Source organism: Lepeophtheirus salmonis, chromosome 6 (assembly GCF_016086655.4).
Source record: "Lepeophtheirus salmonis chromosome 6, UVic_Lsal_1.4, whole genome shotgun sequence".
In the NCBI taxonomy this organism is placed as follows: Eukaryota; Metazoa; Arthropoda; class Copepoda; order Siphonostomatoida; family Caligidae; genus Lepeophtheirus; species Lepeophtheirus salmonis.
The window spans coordinates 29,938,721-29,951,782 of NC_052136.2; the positions used below are offsets into that span (position 1 = coordinate 29,938,721).

At 30.2% G+C, this 13,062-nt stretch overlaps 1 protein-coding gene and 2 long non-coding RNA genes across 3 annotated transcripts; 1 reads left to right on the forward strand and 2 right to left on the reverse strand.

Moving 5' to 3' along the window:
• Window positions 1-1,445: 1,445 nt before the first annotated feature.
• On the forward strand, window positions 1,446-4,439 carry LOC139905614 (uncharacterized). The gene is made up of 3 exons (XR_011780517.1): window positions 1,446-3,369; window positions 3,423-3,562; window positions 3,625-4,439. It is a non-coding gene; the product is annotated as an uncharacterized lncRNA (long non-coding RNA).
• Window positions 4,440-4,830: 391 nt separating this feature from the next.
• LOC121120247 (uncharacterized) lies at window positions 4,831-6,158 on the reverse strand. Its single transcript, XR_005864975.2, has 2 exons — window positions 5,489-6,158; window positions 4,831-5,395 (listed from the first exon to the last, which is right to left on the reverse strand). It is a non-coding gene; the product is annotated as an uncharacterized lncRNA (long non-coding RNA).
• A 3,412-nt stretch (window positions 6,159-9,570) lies between these two features.
• On the reverse strand, window positions 9,571-12,843 carry LOC121120650 (ion transport peptide). Its single transcript, XM_040715520.2, has 3 exons — window positions 12,599-12,843; window positions 11,879-12,195; window positions 9,571-10,492 (listed from the first exon to the last, which is right to left on the reverse strand). The coding sequence occupies exons 1-3, from the start codon at window positions 12,599-12,601 to the stop codon at window positions 10,375-10,377; spliced, it is 438 nt and encodes a 145-aa protein (XP_040571454.1). The 5' UTR covers window positions 12,602-12,843; the 3' UTR covers window positions 9,571-10,374.
• Window positions 12,844-13,062: the final 219 nt, after the last annotated feature.

Below are 13,062 nucleotides of genomic sequence, written 5' to 3' on the forward strand. Positions count from 1 at the left end.
AACCTCAATAGGTGATTAAAATTGCTTCTATAGTGACGGCCCATTTTTTCTTAAATGGAAAACATTTAATTTTATGGCTCCACAACTTTTACATTTCCTTCATAAATACCTATAATATTTTTATTCTTAAGTCATTTCTAAACATTACCGCTCCTCTCGAATAAAAGTTAATCGTTTTTCATGAGTGCAAACTTCAGGGTCTGCGTACTGTTTATGAATGTGCCAAAAGTTTTTTTTGCTGATACGAGTATATGTTAGCAGACCAACTAAATTAGAGAAACCAATTGTCCTAATTTTCTGGAGATGTCCACTTTTTATATCCTGTCAAGAGCGTTCGGCGACTTGTATAAATTCATGAAATGTCCGGATTTTTATGCATGAAGTCGATTTTCAAGATGTAACAAGAGGACATGTTCGCACAAAAGAGGACGGTTGGCTTTCCTAATTTAATATACAATAGAGATTTTATGTCAACAAATAAAAATCATTTTAAAAATTAAGAAGGATCAAGATCCAAGTTTGATTTCATAAAAAAATCCAAAATATTAAACTAGAGTTTAATTTTTTTTTTTTAAATATTTACTCCCTCTTCCTTAAAACCGGCACTAAATGGGCCATATGTCAAAGAATCGACATCATTGTTAAATGATAATTATAAATTCTCAAAAAGTGTGACGGCAATGGCCTCTGTCCTCCTCTCTTGCGCGGTGACTATACTAATATCGTATTATAGTTTCAAAGACCTACTACTTTTGTAGATACTGAGTTCTTTATATATTGTATTTATAAATTACTGCTAGTTCAAGTTTACCTTGAAAGTAAATTTTATCATTTAAGATACCTGTTTCGTTGTGACTCTTTTTGTATTGAAATCTTGTTTCTTCTGTCCCTGATGAATATTACCTTTGTATTTTACATACCTATCATTTGCAAAATTAATGAGTGCAAATAAGTTGACAATAAAGGTTAAGTTGAAAGACTATATGCTAAAAAGATCGTCATTCATATTAATCCATAGATGGTCATCAGAAAAGGACAAGCTCTTTCAAATTGAAATTTTGACATTTTCAAACTATCATTTTATTTTGGAATGACGATTAAAATTTTACAATTTACATATATCAATATCATATATTTTTTAACAAATATCTTTTAGAAGAGATTTGAGACGTATTGAAATAAGCCAACATTATGTACTGAATGATTACCTCTAAAATGTACGTACAATGATAATAACAAAAACAGTTTCTGTATTGAGCATGGCAAGATAGTAATTATTTAATGAGTTGAATAATTGTATACATACTTATTCAAAGTGTTTTTTAATCAAATTTATTTCCCCCATCGTGAAATAATGTGTGCATTTTTTTATTAAATGTGTTTTATGCATCAGGTCGAAAACAAAGATGTTTTTCTTTCCTTGTTACCATCACGATTCTTTCTGTATCGTCTGAGAAGGCTATGTGTAAAACAAAAAAGATAATAATGTATGTCTATTAGGGTGCATCAAATGCCCAGCCTATGTATGATTGGCACGTGCTTTGCAATATTGTTCACTTAAACTAATACGTATAGCTTGTAGGCCAAATTTCAAGTAATTTGATAAATATTAATGGACTGCATAATTAGTTTGAAATTGGTAAAAAATAGAGGTTTTACCACAAATGAGAGAAAATCAGAGGTATCTAAGTAGAATTTAGTTGGTCCAGAAAAAAATTGAATAAATTAAATATAGATACGAGTGCATTCAGAGATTTGATTGAAAGTAGAGCTTTACTATTTGACAGAACACACTGCTATCAGATAACTTGCTAGTAAAAGAAACATATTGTATAAATGTTTACATACCCAAAATATAATATAACCAAAAAAAGAAGGTTGGGAATAGATTTTTTGAAACAAAGTTTCATTCGATCCAAGGAATATTTCGTTGAAAACGAACGTTGAACGAGAGGAGCTTAGCTGCATTGACGATTCATTAAATCAGCTGCAAGAAGCTCTCAGATGAAAGAAATCAACACGAGTACCACTCTATATAAATCAAAGAAATTGGCAGAAATTATTCCGATTTCGATCCTTAATTCTTGAGTCCGACAAGAACTTACACTTATAAGTATGGTGTGCACTTATTTCGAGCGAATTGCAAATAATTTGATCATAATATTATAAATTAATGTAAAGGTAGTAAAAATCTTTAGCACTACTGTTAAGCACAAAAAAAGACCGCATTCCATATTCATTTCAGTTTGTCGTTAGTGATAACTGAATACTGATGAGCAGTGATGAATAAAATATGTCCTAGAATATGGTTAAATAAAGGTTGGTTAGAATTTTACCAGAAACTAATGTTACCTTTACGTTGACTCGTGGTTATAAATGTAACTAAGAGATTCGTTATTTTGATAACCATGATTAAACTTAATATTATCTTAGACCGATGATACTTAAGTTATTATGACGTTGTTTCACCGTTATGAAAATAAAGAAACATCTAAGTTATTATAAACTTTGTATCATGATTATTAAAGTATCGAACCCAAAATCGATGATATAATATAATATACGATTACACAAGTATATCCCAAGCAACAATTTAACATTAATATAGCGTTGTATTAATGTAAGCCTTAAGTTGTCTGAACGTCGTGTAAACGTTAATTTTGGTTGCTCCATGGTTAATACAAGGTTGTGCAGGAAAATTGTCTAAGCGTTGTATTAACGTTATCTAATGGACTTAAATTCTTATGGCATCATTGATTAAATAATATACATCTTCTCCTATCAATCATGAACGTCATCATTCCCGCCTTTATTATTCAATATTAATATAATATTAGATGGTGATAGTCGATAGGGAACTGAATAAAAGGCCTAAAATAACGTCGCCTTCTGTCTGGATTTCTGAAAAAGGAGGCCCAGGAATTTGGGAATTACTTACCAGATGAGAAAAAGATGGTTTGTCAGATTTGTCGAAATAAATGTGCCTTTGGTCTCCTATCTAGAATTACACGCCACTCATTATTCTCATCTCATATCAAGAGAATGGATATTCATCTAAAAGATCAAGTTAATGATGAATACATCAAGTCAGACTTTAACTCTGATCTCACAAAGGTGCTTATTGCATGTAATATAACCTTATCAATTGCTAATCATCTATGTTCAAAAAATTTATGGAGAAATACACGAGTAAACCTATCCCTTCCCGAGGAGCCATCATTAAATTAATGGAGGATGTTGGTACTGATGTCATTTATAGAAACACATATAAAAATGTTTTGAGTCGTCCACACCAAATGATGATCAAGTTATCAGTAAAAAGTATTTACGAATATCGAAATGGAACTCTGAATTTTGTACTATCTCACAGTAAGTATTCAATCTTTTTTTAAATCTAACCCTAAAATTTGATTCTATTTTAGCTAAACATATCAAGAATTATGATACACAACTCATTAAATAGTAAAAACAACTGCTTAAATGGTCACAACAACGGAGGTATTAGCTTTGGATGGTTTGCAACTAGTTTGTCTGAGACTACTTACTTCGCTTTAAGACTTGGGTATGATAATTAGGTTTTCCAATATTACATAGTCAATAAATATTACTTTTTTATCACTTAAGGCTTAGCTATGGGTGATGGGCTCCAAGAAGTGGTGTTCAGAAAACTCATAAAAGACAAAACAACTGTTTAAATGGTCACAACAACGAGGGTAGTTACATTGGGTGTAGCATTATAATTACCAATTGTGTATATATGTTGTTACATAAGCATAAATAGCGGATAAAAAAATATTTTTTGATGCTCTTAATAAGGAGTAATATCACCGGACATTACTACATAATTAGCTTTTGCTCTAAATCTTTACGATGTCATGCTAGAAAACTAGAATAAGTCAAGAATGGTTACCTGAATTGTCTTATCAGTTAAATTTGACTGCATGGATTAACTTTTCTTTTTTTAGATAAATATGAAATAAATGAAAGTGGGATTCTAAAAGCTGTTCTTAGTAAGATTGGAAGAAGATATGGATTGAAATCTAACATTATTTTATGATTTACTTTATTATTAATAATTATTAAAATCTCATCGGTAGAAATATCCTGTGCACAATTGTATATGCAACTTGCACATAAGGAAAAAAGGTGATGATCTTTTTGATTAAACTCCATGTCTGGCTTGTATTTTGCAACCTCAAGTTATGACATATTGAACTGAATTCCGATGTTAGAACAAGAAGATATTATTTGGATCAATCTATTATTTCAATATTCTGTATTTATAATTTATTGTTATTATTAGTTATATGATTCTAGTTGTTTAATTTTGTATATTTAACTTAAATGTATGATGGTTTATTTTTTAGTATGTAGATTATATTTAATTTAAGCCTTCTATTTTAAATTTGGAACTTCAAATATATTTCGAAATACTCTTATTTTGTCGTTTTATTAGTTATTTTTCTGAGAATATGGTTCACAATAAATTACTATTTAATGGAGTGTGACGTTTCCAAATCTACTGTAACGGATAAAAATCGTCTAAGTCAATTATACGTAGTATATCTTTATTAAACATTTTGCTAATAAATACTTTCGTTACACCCTCAAAAATCCTAATAAAGCAGGCAACTGATAAATACTGATGTGATCAGTATTTTAAACAATGATACCATAAGTTTTTCTCCCCCCTGTCTCCTCGCACGCGTTTTTCTCTACAATATTATCAACTATGTAATGGTTAAAAACAACTTTCAAATAACGTTGATCATTTAGCTGTTTAATGGTTGTGCTCAATTCCTTCATAACCCTATTCTAATGCACAGAATATTACGTACCGCAATATTATATTTTATTAAATTAAAAATATTAACATCATATAAAAGTACATATAACACCAATACTGAAATAATAACTTGTGTATTCATAAAAGAATAGCATATACAAACTATATAAGAATATAATATAAATAAGAAATAACAAAAAGATCATCAAGTACCGAGTGTTTAATATAGTGTTTCAAAGCCCAGTGTCGTAAAAAGTTATTGAGTGAGTTTTTCACTTCACTATTCTCAACGGTAGAGGCATTAGATAACTCAATAGTATGTATTTTATATCTTGAATAATCTCAGGACAAAAACTTTTACTTAATGGTATTCCAATTGTCATCCTATTCTCAGGCTCAGTATCTGCCAGCAACAATAAGGAATCCTCATGGTTAGAGTCCCGAATTCTAATTAGTTCTTATTATGTCGGTTCAAGCTGTTCAACATTGAGTACATTGTTTTCTTGTAGTAATTCTTCTATCAATCCATTTCGCACATATTCCATCTGTTGACGAACCTCTTCTACTTCTTGCTGTAGGCTTGTCTGGCTAATTGCTCCTGACTCATTGCTGGAAAATTCATAAAAAAAAATGAATTTAAAATAATAATTTAGCTTTATAGTTGTAAAAAAAAAATATTTTTTGAATAACAGCGACACTAACCACTCAAACAACAACGAGCTAAATACTGAAGGGAATAGGGGGTTTATAAAAAAAAAAAGCAAGTTGAACAACTCTATGTAATCTCTTGTGAAAAAAACACCGTGCTCAATGTTACATTCATTTCCAGATATCTCTAGTCTTTAATGAATTTCTAGAATTATGAATGATCCAGCTAAAGAATAGCTTCAAAGCGACAAATAAGTAGTAAGGGTGTTAGGTGGTACGACTACACGTAGAATTTTTGTGTACCAAATAAATTTGTTCGTCTATTTGTCTGTGTGTTTTAATCAAAGAAAATATATGTAAGAGCATGTTTGCCTTGAATGAGGTTTAACCCGTTTAAGCTATCCTGCACAAACACAAACATCTATATATTTATATACTTACAACCTGGGGTGGGTGCAGAAGTTCATTAAACCGATTACGATGATTGAATTTTATTTTGATAATTATTAGAATTAAATATTATTTACTATAATTAAAATCTGCTAAAAAATAACTTTGATAATTATCAAGAGGCCTAGAATAGTTTTGAAGTATTGCTTATCTCAGCTGAGAGAGTCCTTACTTCTGGGAAGGCAAGTCGCTCACGAAATATATTTATTTCGTATAAAAATCAAGTTATTTTTCTCGGATAAAAAAATTTAACATAACTATCTTTTTCTTTTTTACAAGATATTTCTAAAACGGATAACAATATTATGGATTTTTTGGAATGGCATTTTCTTATAACTGACAAATTTCTTATTTTGTATTAAATAAAAATTTAATATCATACTTTTACTTCTTGAGAAATTATTTAAAAATTTGACAGCAACCATTGCCTTTGACAAAAGTTATTTAAAAATTTGGCAAATAATATTTTGTGTGTGAGTACCTCTACAGGACCCCGAAAAATGAGTCACTTATTACTTCAATGCACAATTCCTGTATTAAGTGACTCGTTTTTCGTGGTCCTGTAGAGGACTGACCACGAAAAACAAAAGCCTGTACCTATGGGTAGATTAATTCGAGTTCAGAATCACTGTTGATACAGTATGATTTTTGCTTGCTCTATTCACTATATACATTTAAAGTATTCAAAAAAGTAACTTCATGGAAATCCTATGCATACATATTTGACCCATGTCACACTGGAAGTCAGATAAAATCAAAAAGGCAATAAAAATAAGTTTTTTTAATCAGAAAAGTTTCTTTTTTTTCCATTTCATAATGAATTTACACATTTAAAGTTTTTGTTTTTCTGATCATATTAGATAGGCGACGTCCTTCATTGTCCACAGTGAACAATAACCGCTGATTTTTTCTCTCTCTTTAAATAACTTTTTATTAAGAGGTTTAGGTGGAATAGTTATATGAAGAGATGCTACATATTTTATTTTTATAATTGTTGATGATTAGTTGACTAGTTATTGGCGAAGGTCTTCAAAAAGATGGGAGTTTCCGGTATAAATCCGGTTTCAATTCTTTGATTTGGACAAACTGCACCAATTATAAATACTTGCATAATATCAAATCTGATGGCACCAATTTTATCTCTCTGGCATCAGGATCCGTGGAGGTATTTGCATTCAAATAATTCTGAAAATTTCAAATTATGAAAATGAAATGAAAAAATCGTTTTTTGTATAGTAGAGATTGAAGCAATTAACTGATTTCCATAAATTGCACCAATATAAACTCAAGAGCTAAATTTAAATAAGTTTATTTTTATAAAATATTCATTCAACCCATTTTTTTGGTAATATATTACTAATAAAAGGCAAACGCAGCTTCTTCACACGTTGTTTATAAAAAAAGGATTAATAACGGGTTGTTGAATTTGTTAGACTGGCTGTATAACTTGAAGTTGCTGTATTCTTAATACTTCCATAACATTCATTAAAATATTTCAAATGCAGCTTCATCATCACACGTGTCCTAGACTGATAAGAGGCTTGTATATATCTAACCTGAATCTCTTTACCCACAGTCTCTAACATGTTGGGAACGCATTTTGTGTTCCAACAAGCAATTAAAAATCCTGAGAATCTTCCTGGCTAACATTGATTCGTCATAGAGAAGGGAAAAGGCTCTTCTTATCCGTTCTTTGTCCGTATTCCTTCAGGACTTTCGATTTTAAAATTTCAAATGAGGGGAACACATCTAGGCGAGATACATCCTTCAGAATATTAGAAGCGAGTACAGGCATAACAATATTTAGCTGATGCATGTACTCCATAACCTTTAATAATGCACTCTAGCTTAACGAACCAGCTCTCAGGATCCTCTCCATAGAGCCTTGGGAGCCGTACGTTGGTTCGTCATATCAAGAGCTTTAGGTCCGAGGTCAATAGCCATAGCAGAATGACTACCTTCGGAACGTTCAAGCAACATCAGGAGAAATATTCTCGGATCGAATACGAGACTTTTTAATTTTGTATCTGGGGTCACCATTAAAAGAATATGCCACGTTGACTTTCTAACATAAACTTGTAGGTCTATATGCCCTACGAGTTCACATCCATATTTGTTGCTAATGAATAAGTAATTACATAATTATTGAAGGTACGTCATTCACATCCTCAATTTAACCCAGTATAGAAAAATTTGAAAGATATGGACACGGCTGTCCCACCAAAAATATTTTGAAGAGAAGGCCTGGTTATTTTGCATCTAATTATAGGTACCTTCATTTCAGGTATATTTATTATAACTTTATTGTATTCTTTTTTCTTGTGGGTAAAAATTGACTTTGCATATTGATCATATTATTTCGAAAATTGATAAAAACAGATTCCATTTTCTAGTTACATAGTCAAAAGTCTCGAAATATCAATTAATTTTTTATAGTTTTGTAAAGTATAATAAATATGAACAAATAAGAATGATAATTTCTCTCTAGACAAAGAAAAAAAATCATTTTTCGTCACATATTGATTTATTTTTACAGAGCATTAAAATGTACGAGATATGAAGAGCTTAGTTGTTTTCTATGACTTAGTAAATAGGGGAGAACAGGGTTAGTTAGCGCACGAAGTATGATAGCGTTCAATGTCTAGCAAGCTTATACGAGTTGTGTTCTAGAATTTTCGTCGATTTATCATCTATAAGTGTTCCTTTAGACTAAAAATCTTTGAGTCATAAATACACTTAATTATGATGAAATAAAATTATTTTTGGGCGAGTTTAAGAGTAAAATAGATTAAGCATTAAGTGATATGGTAGTATTTAATTCCAAAGAGGTTCTAGGGGCGGGCAAGTTGGATCACGGTCGCTGGGGCAACAGAAAAAAAAAGAAAAAAAACTAAGTCAAAAACTGCTAAGAAAAATTTAAAATTCCCGTATTCTTAAATAACAATTTTTGAAATGACATAAATTATGTTTAGCTTAGTGTGTTTAATGAGTCATGAATCACAAAACATTTGGATAGACAATAAGCACTCAACCCTCATAATATTCCATCTACGGCCACTTTCAATTTCTAACCTCTCTACATTATTTTTATTGAGGAAAGGTTGAGTGATGTAATGATGATGTTGTTGTTGTTTTTATCCTAGGATTAAAATCTTTAATTAATATGGTACTAAAATGACCAATTAATGTATACAACCCATTGGAAAAAAATTCAGGGTTATCCTCATTCGGTCCATAAATCCTGAAAATGTTAAAAAAAAATTACATGTTTTATTTGAACATAACAATGATTACCACTTGAATAATAAAATTTCAAGACGGGACTCAAAGATTTTTTTTTTTTTTTGCCAATAATACTAATCCTCCCCTATAATAGTTATAATTTAATTATAATATATATTAAAAGTAACGAAAACTGATGTATGTCCGGTCATTCGTGAAATACCAAGTATTTCATGAGTGCTGCCTTTCTTGGATCTATTATGAGAGAATTTAAAGTCAAAGAACAAATAATTAAAGTTATAAAAACTGAATTAATATGAACAAAGAAGGAAAAAATCTATCCTATATACCAGGGATTGGGAATATTCATTGACAAACTAAATTAGATGCTTTAATAAAAAATAAGTGATAATGCAAAAGTCTTACACACTCTCATCAATAAGTAATTATGACAAGTCACATTATGTATAATAATAATTTATTTATTAAATTAAAGCCTTTTAACACATTTATATACATACATATGTATATTTTACATATAAGCAATAAAATGTTTGACTGAATTATGTTATTATATTCATTTTAACTCTATTCATTAAGCAAACGTTATTTTGAAATAATAAATAAATATTAGATAATCAAAATAAAACATAAAATGGATGACGACAAAAGGGTTGAACATACATACTATAAATAGGAAGGGAAACAAAAAAGTCAATCGTTCATGCCTCAAAATTTGTTCATAAGTATGGATTGGGATAGGTGAGCCTTACAAACTACATTTTAAGGGGGTTTAGCAAGGTACTATAAGTACATGATTATACTATAGATATATAAATAATTGCATATTTACAACAAAGAGGAACATTTATTAATTGATTGATATAAAGAAGAGAGAGAAATATAATGTATAATAATAATAATTAGTATTATTTAAAAATATTTATCCTTTTGACAAAAAATAATATTTCAAATTTGAAAAAAAAAAAAAAAAACTTTTTACCCGATAAATATATTAAGTAACATCCCAGAATTTGAATTTATACAATTGAATAATAAGTTCTAATTGAATGTTACTTGTTATTTCTACAATAATAATAATGATTTATTTATTATCCATATTTGTAATAATATTAACTATGGTATATAATTAAATTAATTTAAGGAGTTAATGTGATAGAAATGAAGGAAAAGCTCAGAATTTTAAGATGTTTTTAATTCATTTTGCTGTTGTGATACACATTCAAGGAGATGCTAGGATATTCTTCTTATTTTTTTCTGCGTTTTCCAATGATTTCCACCATTTCCAAGTAGAATTCAGACTCTTTTTCTAATAACAGGGATTGAAGGCATTGCTTGAATGTATGCGAGCTGAAGCAGTCAGATCTACAACATATCATGGATGGAATAAAAAGTAATTTGGGACTTAGAGTATGTATTATTTATAGAGTAGAGAAAATATGTACAAATTCCTTAAATTTATACCCAGCTGTCAAGAACACGTAAATGTAAGACATTCTTGTAATTTTTCAAATATTCTAGTACATTTATTTGATTTTTTGAAATGATCTTAATCCTCAATTGAGTCAATGAATGAATGATTCATTAAATGTGTAAATAATGAGAGTAAACTTTTCAAATCTTAAGAATGAGTGTCTTGAAATTCTTAGTACTTATAACTTGTTTGTATATACTAACAGTCCTACCTGGGAGTTATTAGGCGTTGGCGAAGAGACAAGCCTTGTCTAAAAATATAGAAGATAACTACTCAAGAAATCTTCGGTGTTGCACATAGTATTTTATGAGCAAACACACGCGTCGTTACTCAATTAAACTATATTTTTTCCTCAAGAATAAAAGAATAACACTATCATCTTGAGAAAAATAATAGGATGACGTTATTATTCATCAATGATGAATCAAGGAGTACTTTAGTCTTTAGAGCGCTACCTGGCTGAGCTTAAGTTACATACACTAGATGCTACATGCAAAACTCCTCCCGGTTTTCTTTAATATGACTACATTGTTATTTCTTAGATTAAAAAAAATACATATGAATATTATATACATCAGGGAGCATTATATACAGTGCACCCTGGCTACACACTCGACGCAAGATTTCATTTGATCAAAAATGACTGTTTTTCATTCCAACTGACATACGAATAACCCTTGTTGCATTAAAATAGATATGGTTACCTAATACAAAAACAATCGCAATATTTCATAGACATATTTTTGTCCACTATAGGCTTTGTATTCAAATTTCAATGGAAATTTGTAAAAACTCAAAAATATTATCAATTTTTTAGAGTCATCATTTGATAAATGATACTTAATTAAGTCTGGATATGTCCTTTCAAATTAGATTATCAATTTCTGATCCTTTCATTCTGCATATGAACTTTTGCTACTGTAAGTACAATTTACGGTGCCTCCAAGGGATTAATCAGAATGATTTGTTGATATAAATTGACGATAATTTGTTGGAAAATACAATGTAATCCAAATACAATTTTAAGAGAAAGAAAAATTATATCTTGTATTTGTGCTAAGGGGATTTCTACTTTATGAGTAGATTGAAATCCTAAATATTCATTTGTATAAAATATTGATTTCATTTTTAAAAAGATATTTATTTGGGAAAGTTATAGACTTTTCAAATGTGCAATTTAAACTTACAAAAAAATCCTTGTACAGGATGTAAAAAGAATGCAATGTCACCCAATGTATAGCATACTTTATGAAAGGAAATGAACGACGATTCCTTACCTACAAAACCCATGAACTTCAGCATCCTTGTACAAATTATAACAATCCTCACAAATCCTATCCAATTGCGCAAACATTCCTTGATCGTACATTCCACGACATTGAAGATCAACGTAGTTTCTTTTATCCTTGATACCAGCAAAATAGGACGTCATGGGTCCCTCAGAGGACCCAATCCAACTATAAGGTCCTCCATTAAAGCCCATAGGACGAAATCTCTTTTCTATTTGATTTCCAAGCGATGAAGAGATGCTCAAAATGTTGAAAAGGACCGCTAAATGAGCGAGGAGTCGATAATTGAAACACTTGATGAGTTGCTGTAACATGGAAAAATTAAAGATAAAATCCAAATAAAAAGAAATAAAGCAGATAGTATGTGAAAACATTGTTCAAGATAAAATGAAATAAAATTTACGGTCTTATCAGTCATCGCGATGAATTTGAATAAAAGCGGGAAGAGAATGATCAACAGGGTTTTTATAAGTTCCCTTCCCTTCTTTTGGCTTTCTCTGACAAATAAGTGTGTAATTATTAAGAGCACCGCTGTATAACAAGGAAATAATGGGGAGGGAAGGAAGAGGGGATAAGTAACTCAAGTACTTGGATACTCAAACGAGCAAAGTAAATGAGTGGTGGTCAATATATCAAAGACGACTTCCAAGGCTAATTAAAAATTGCAGCCCTTCCCTGATCTCAAGTATTTTTGAAGGCTTTCCTTACCATACTGTGGTGAGTTGAAGATTGAAGAAGGAGTTGAACGTCTCAATAAGTCCTCTTATGGCTGATTAAACTCCCCCAGTAAGGTGAAGCAAATTCTGAATAGTTATGTATGTATTACAATGAATAATAGGAATCATTGAAGAAGAGCGAATGTTGATCCCAATGCTTTCATGGGCATCCCATAGACTAAAATACAAATAATTCCACAAATCTCAGGCAATTCTCAAAAGATAACTGATGTCGAAGAGACTTCCCGGACATATATTTATATACTTTTGTTCTACGTGAATAGAACGACCCCTGATGTTTTACACCATGCGCTCTTGTTTCCCCTGTGTCTTAAGATTCAAAAGAAGGCTCCCTCATAATTGTATTGCTTTTCAAAAATATATATTGTACCTACAACTTCTAAAAATTGAGGAGTTGGCATGCTTAAGTAATTTATAGCTTTAATAAACAGTTAT

What these genes read in the sequence shown, in the direction of transcription:
- LOC121120650 (XM_040715520.2), bottom strand. An exon ending in GAAGTTCATGGGTTTTGTAG is followed by an intron (nt 10,493 to 11,878) that starts GTAAGGAATCGT and finishes GATATGTTGTAG; the next exon opens with ATCTGACTGCTTCAGCTCGC.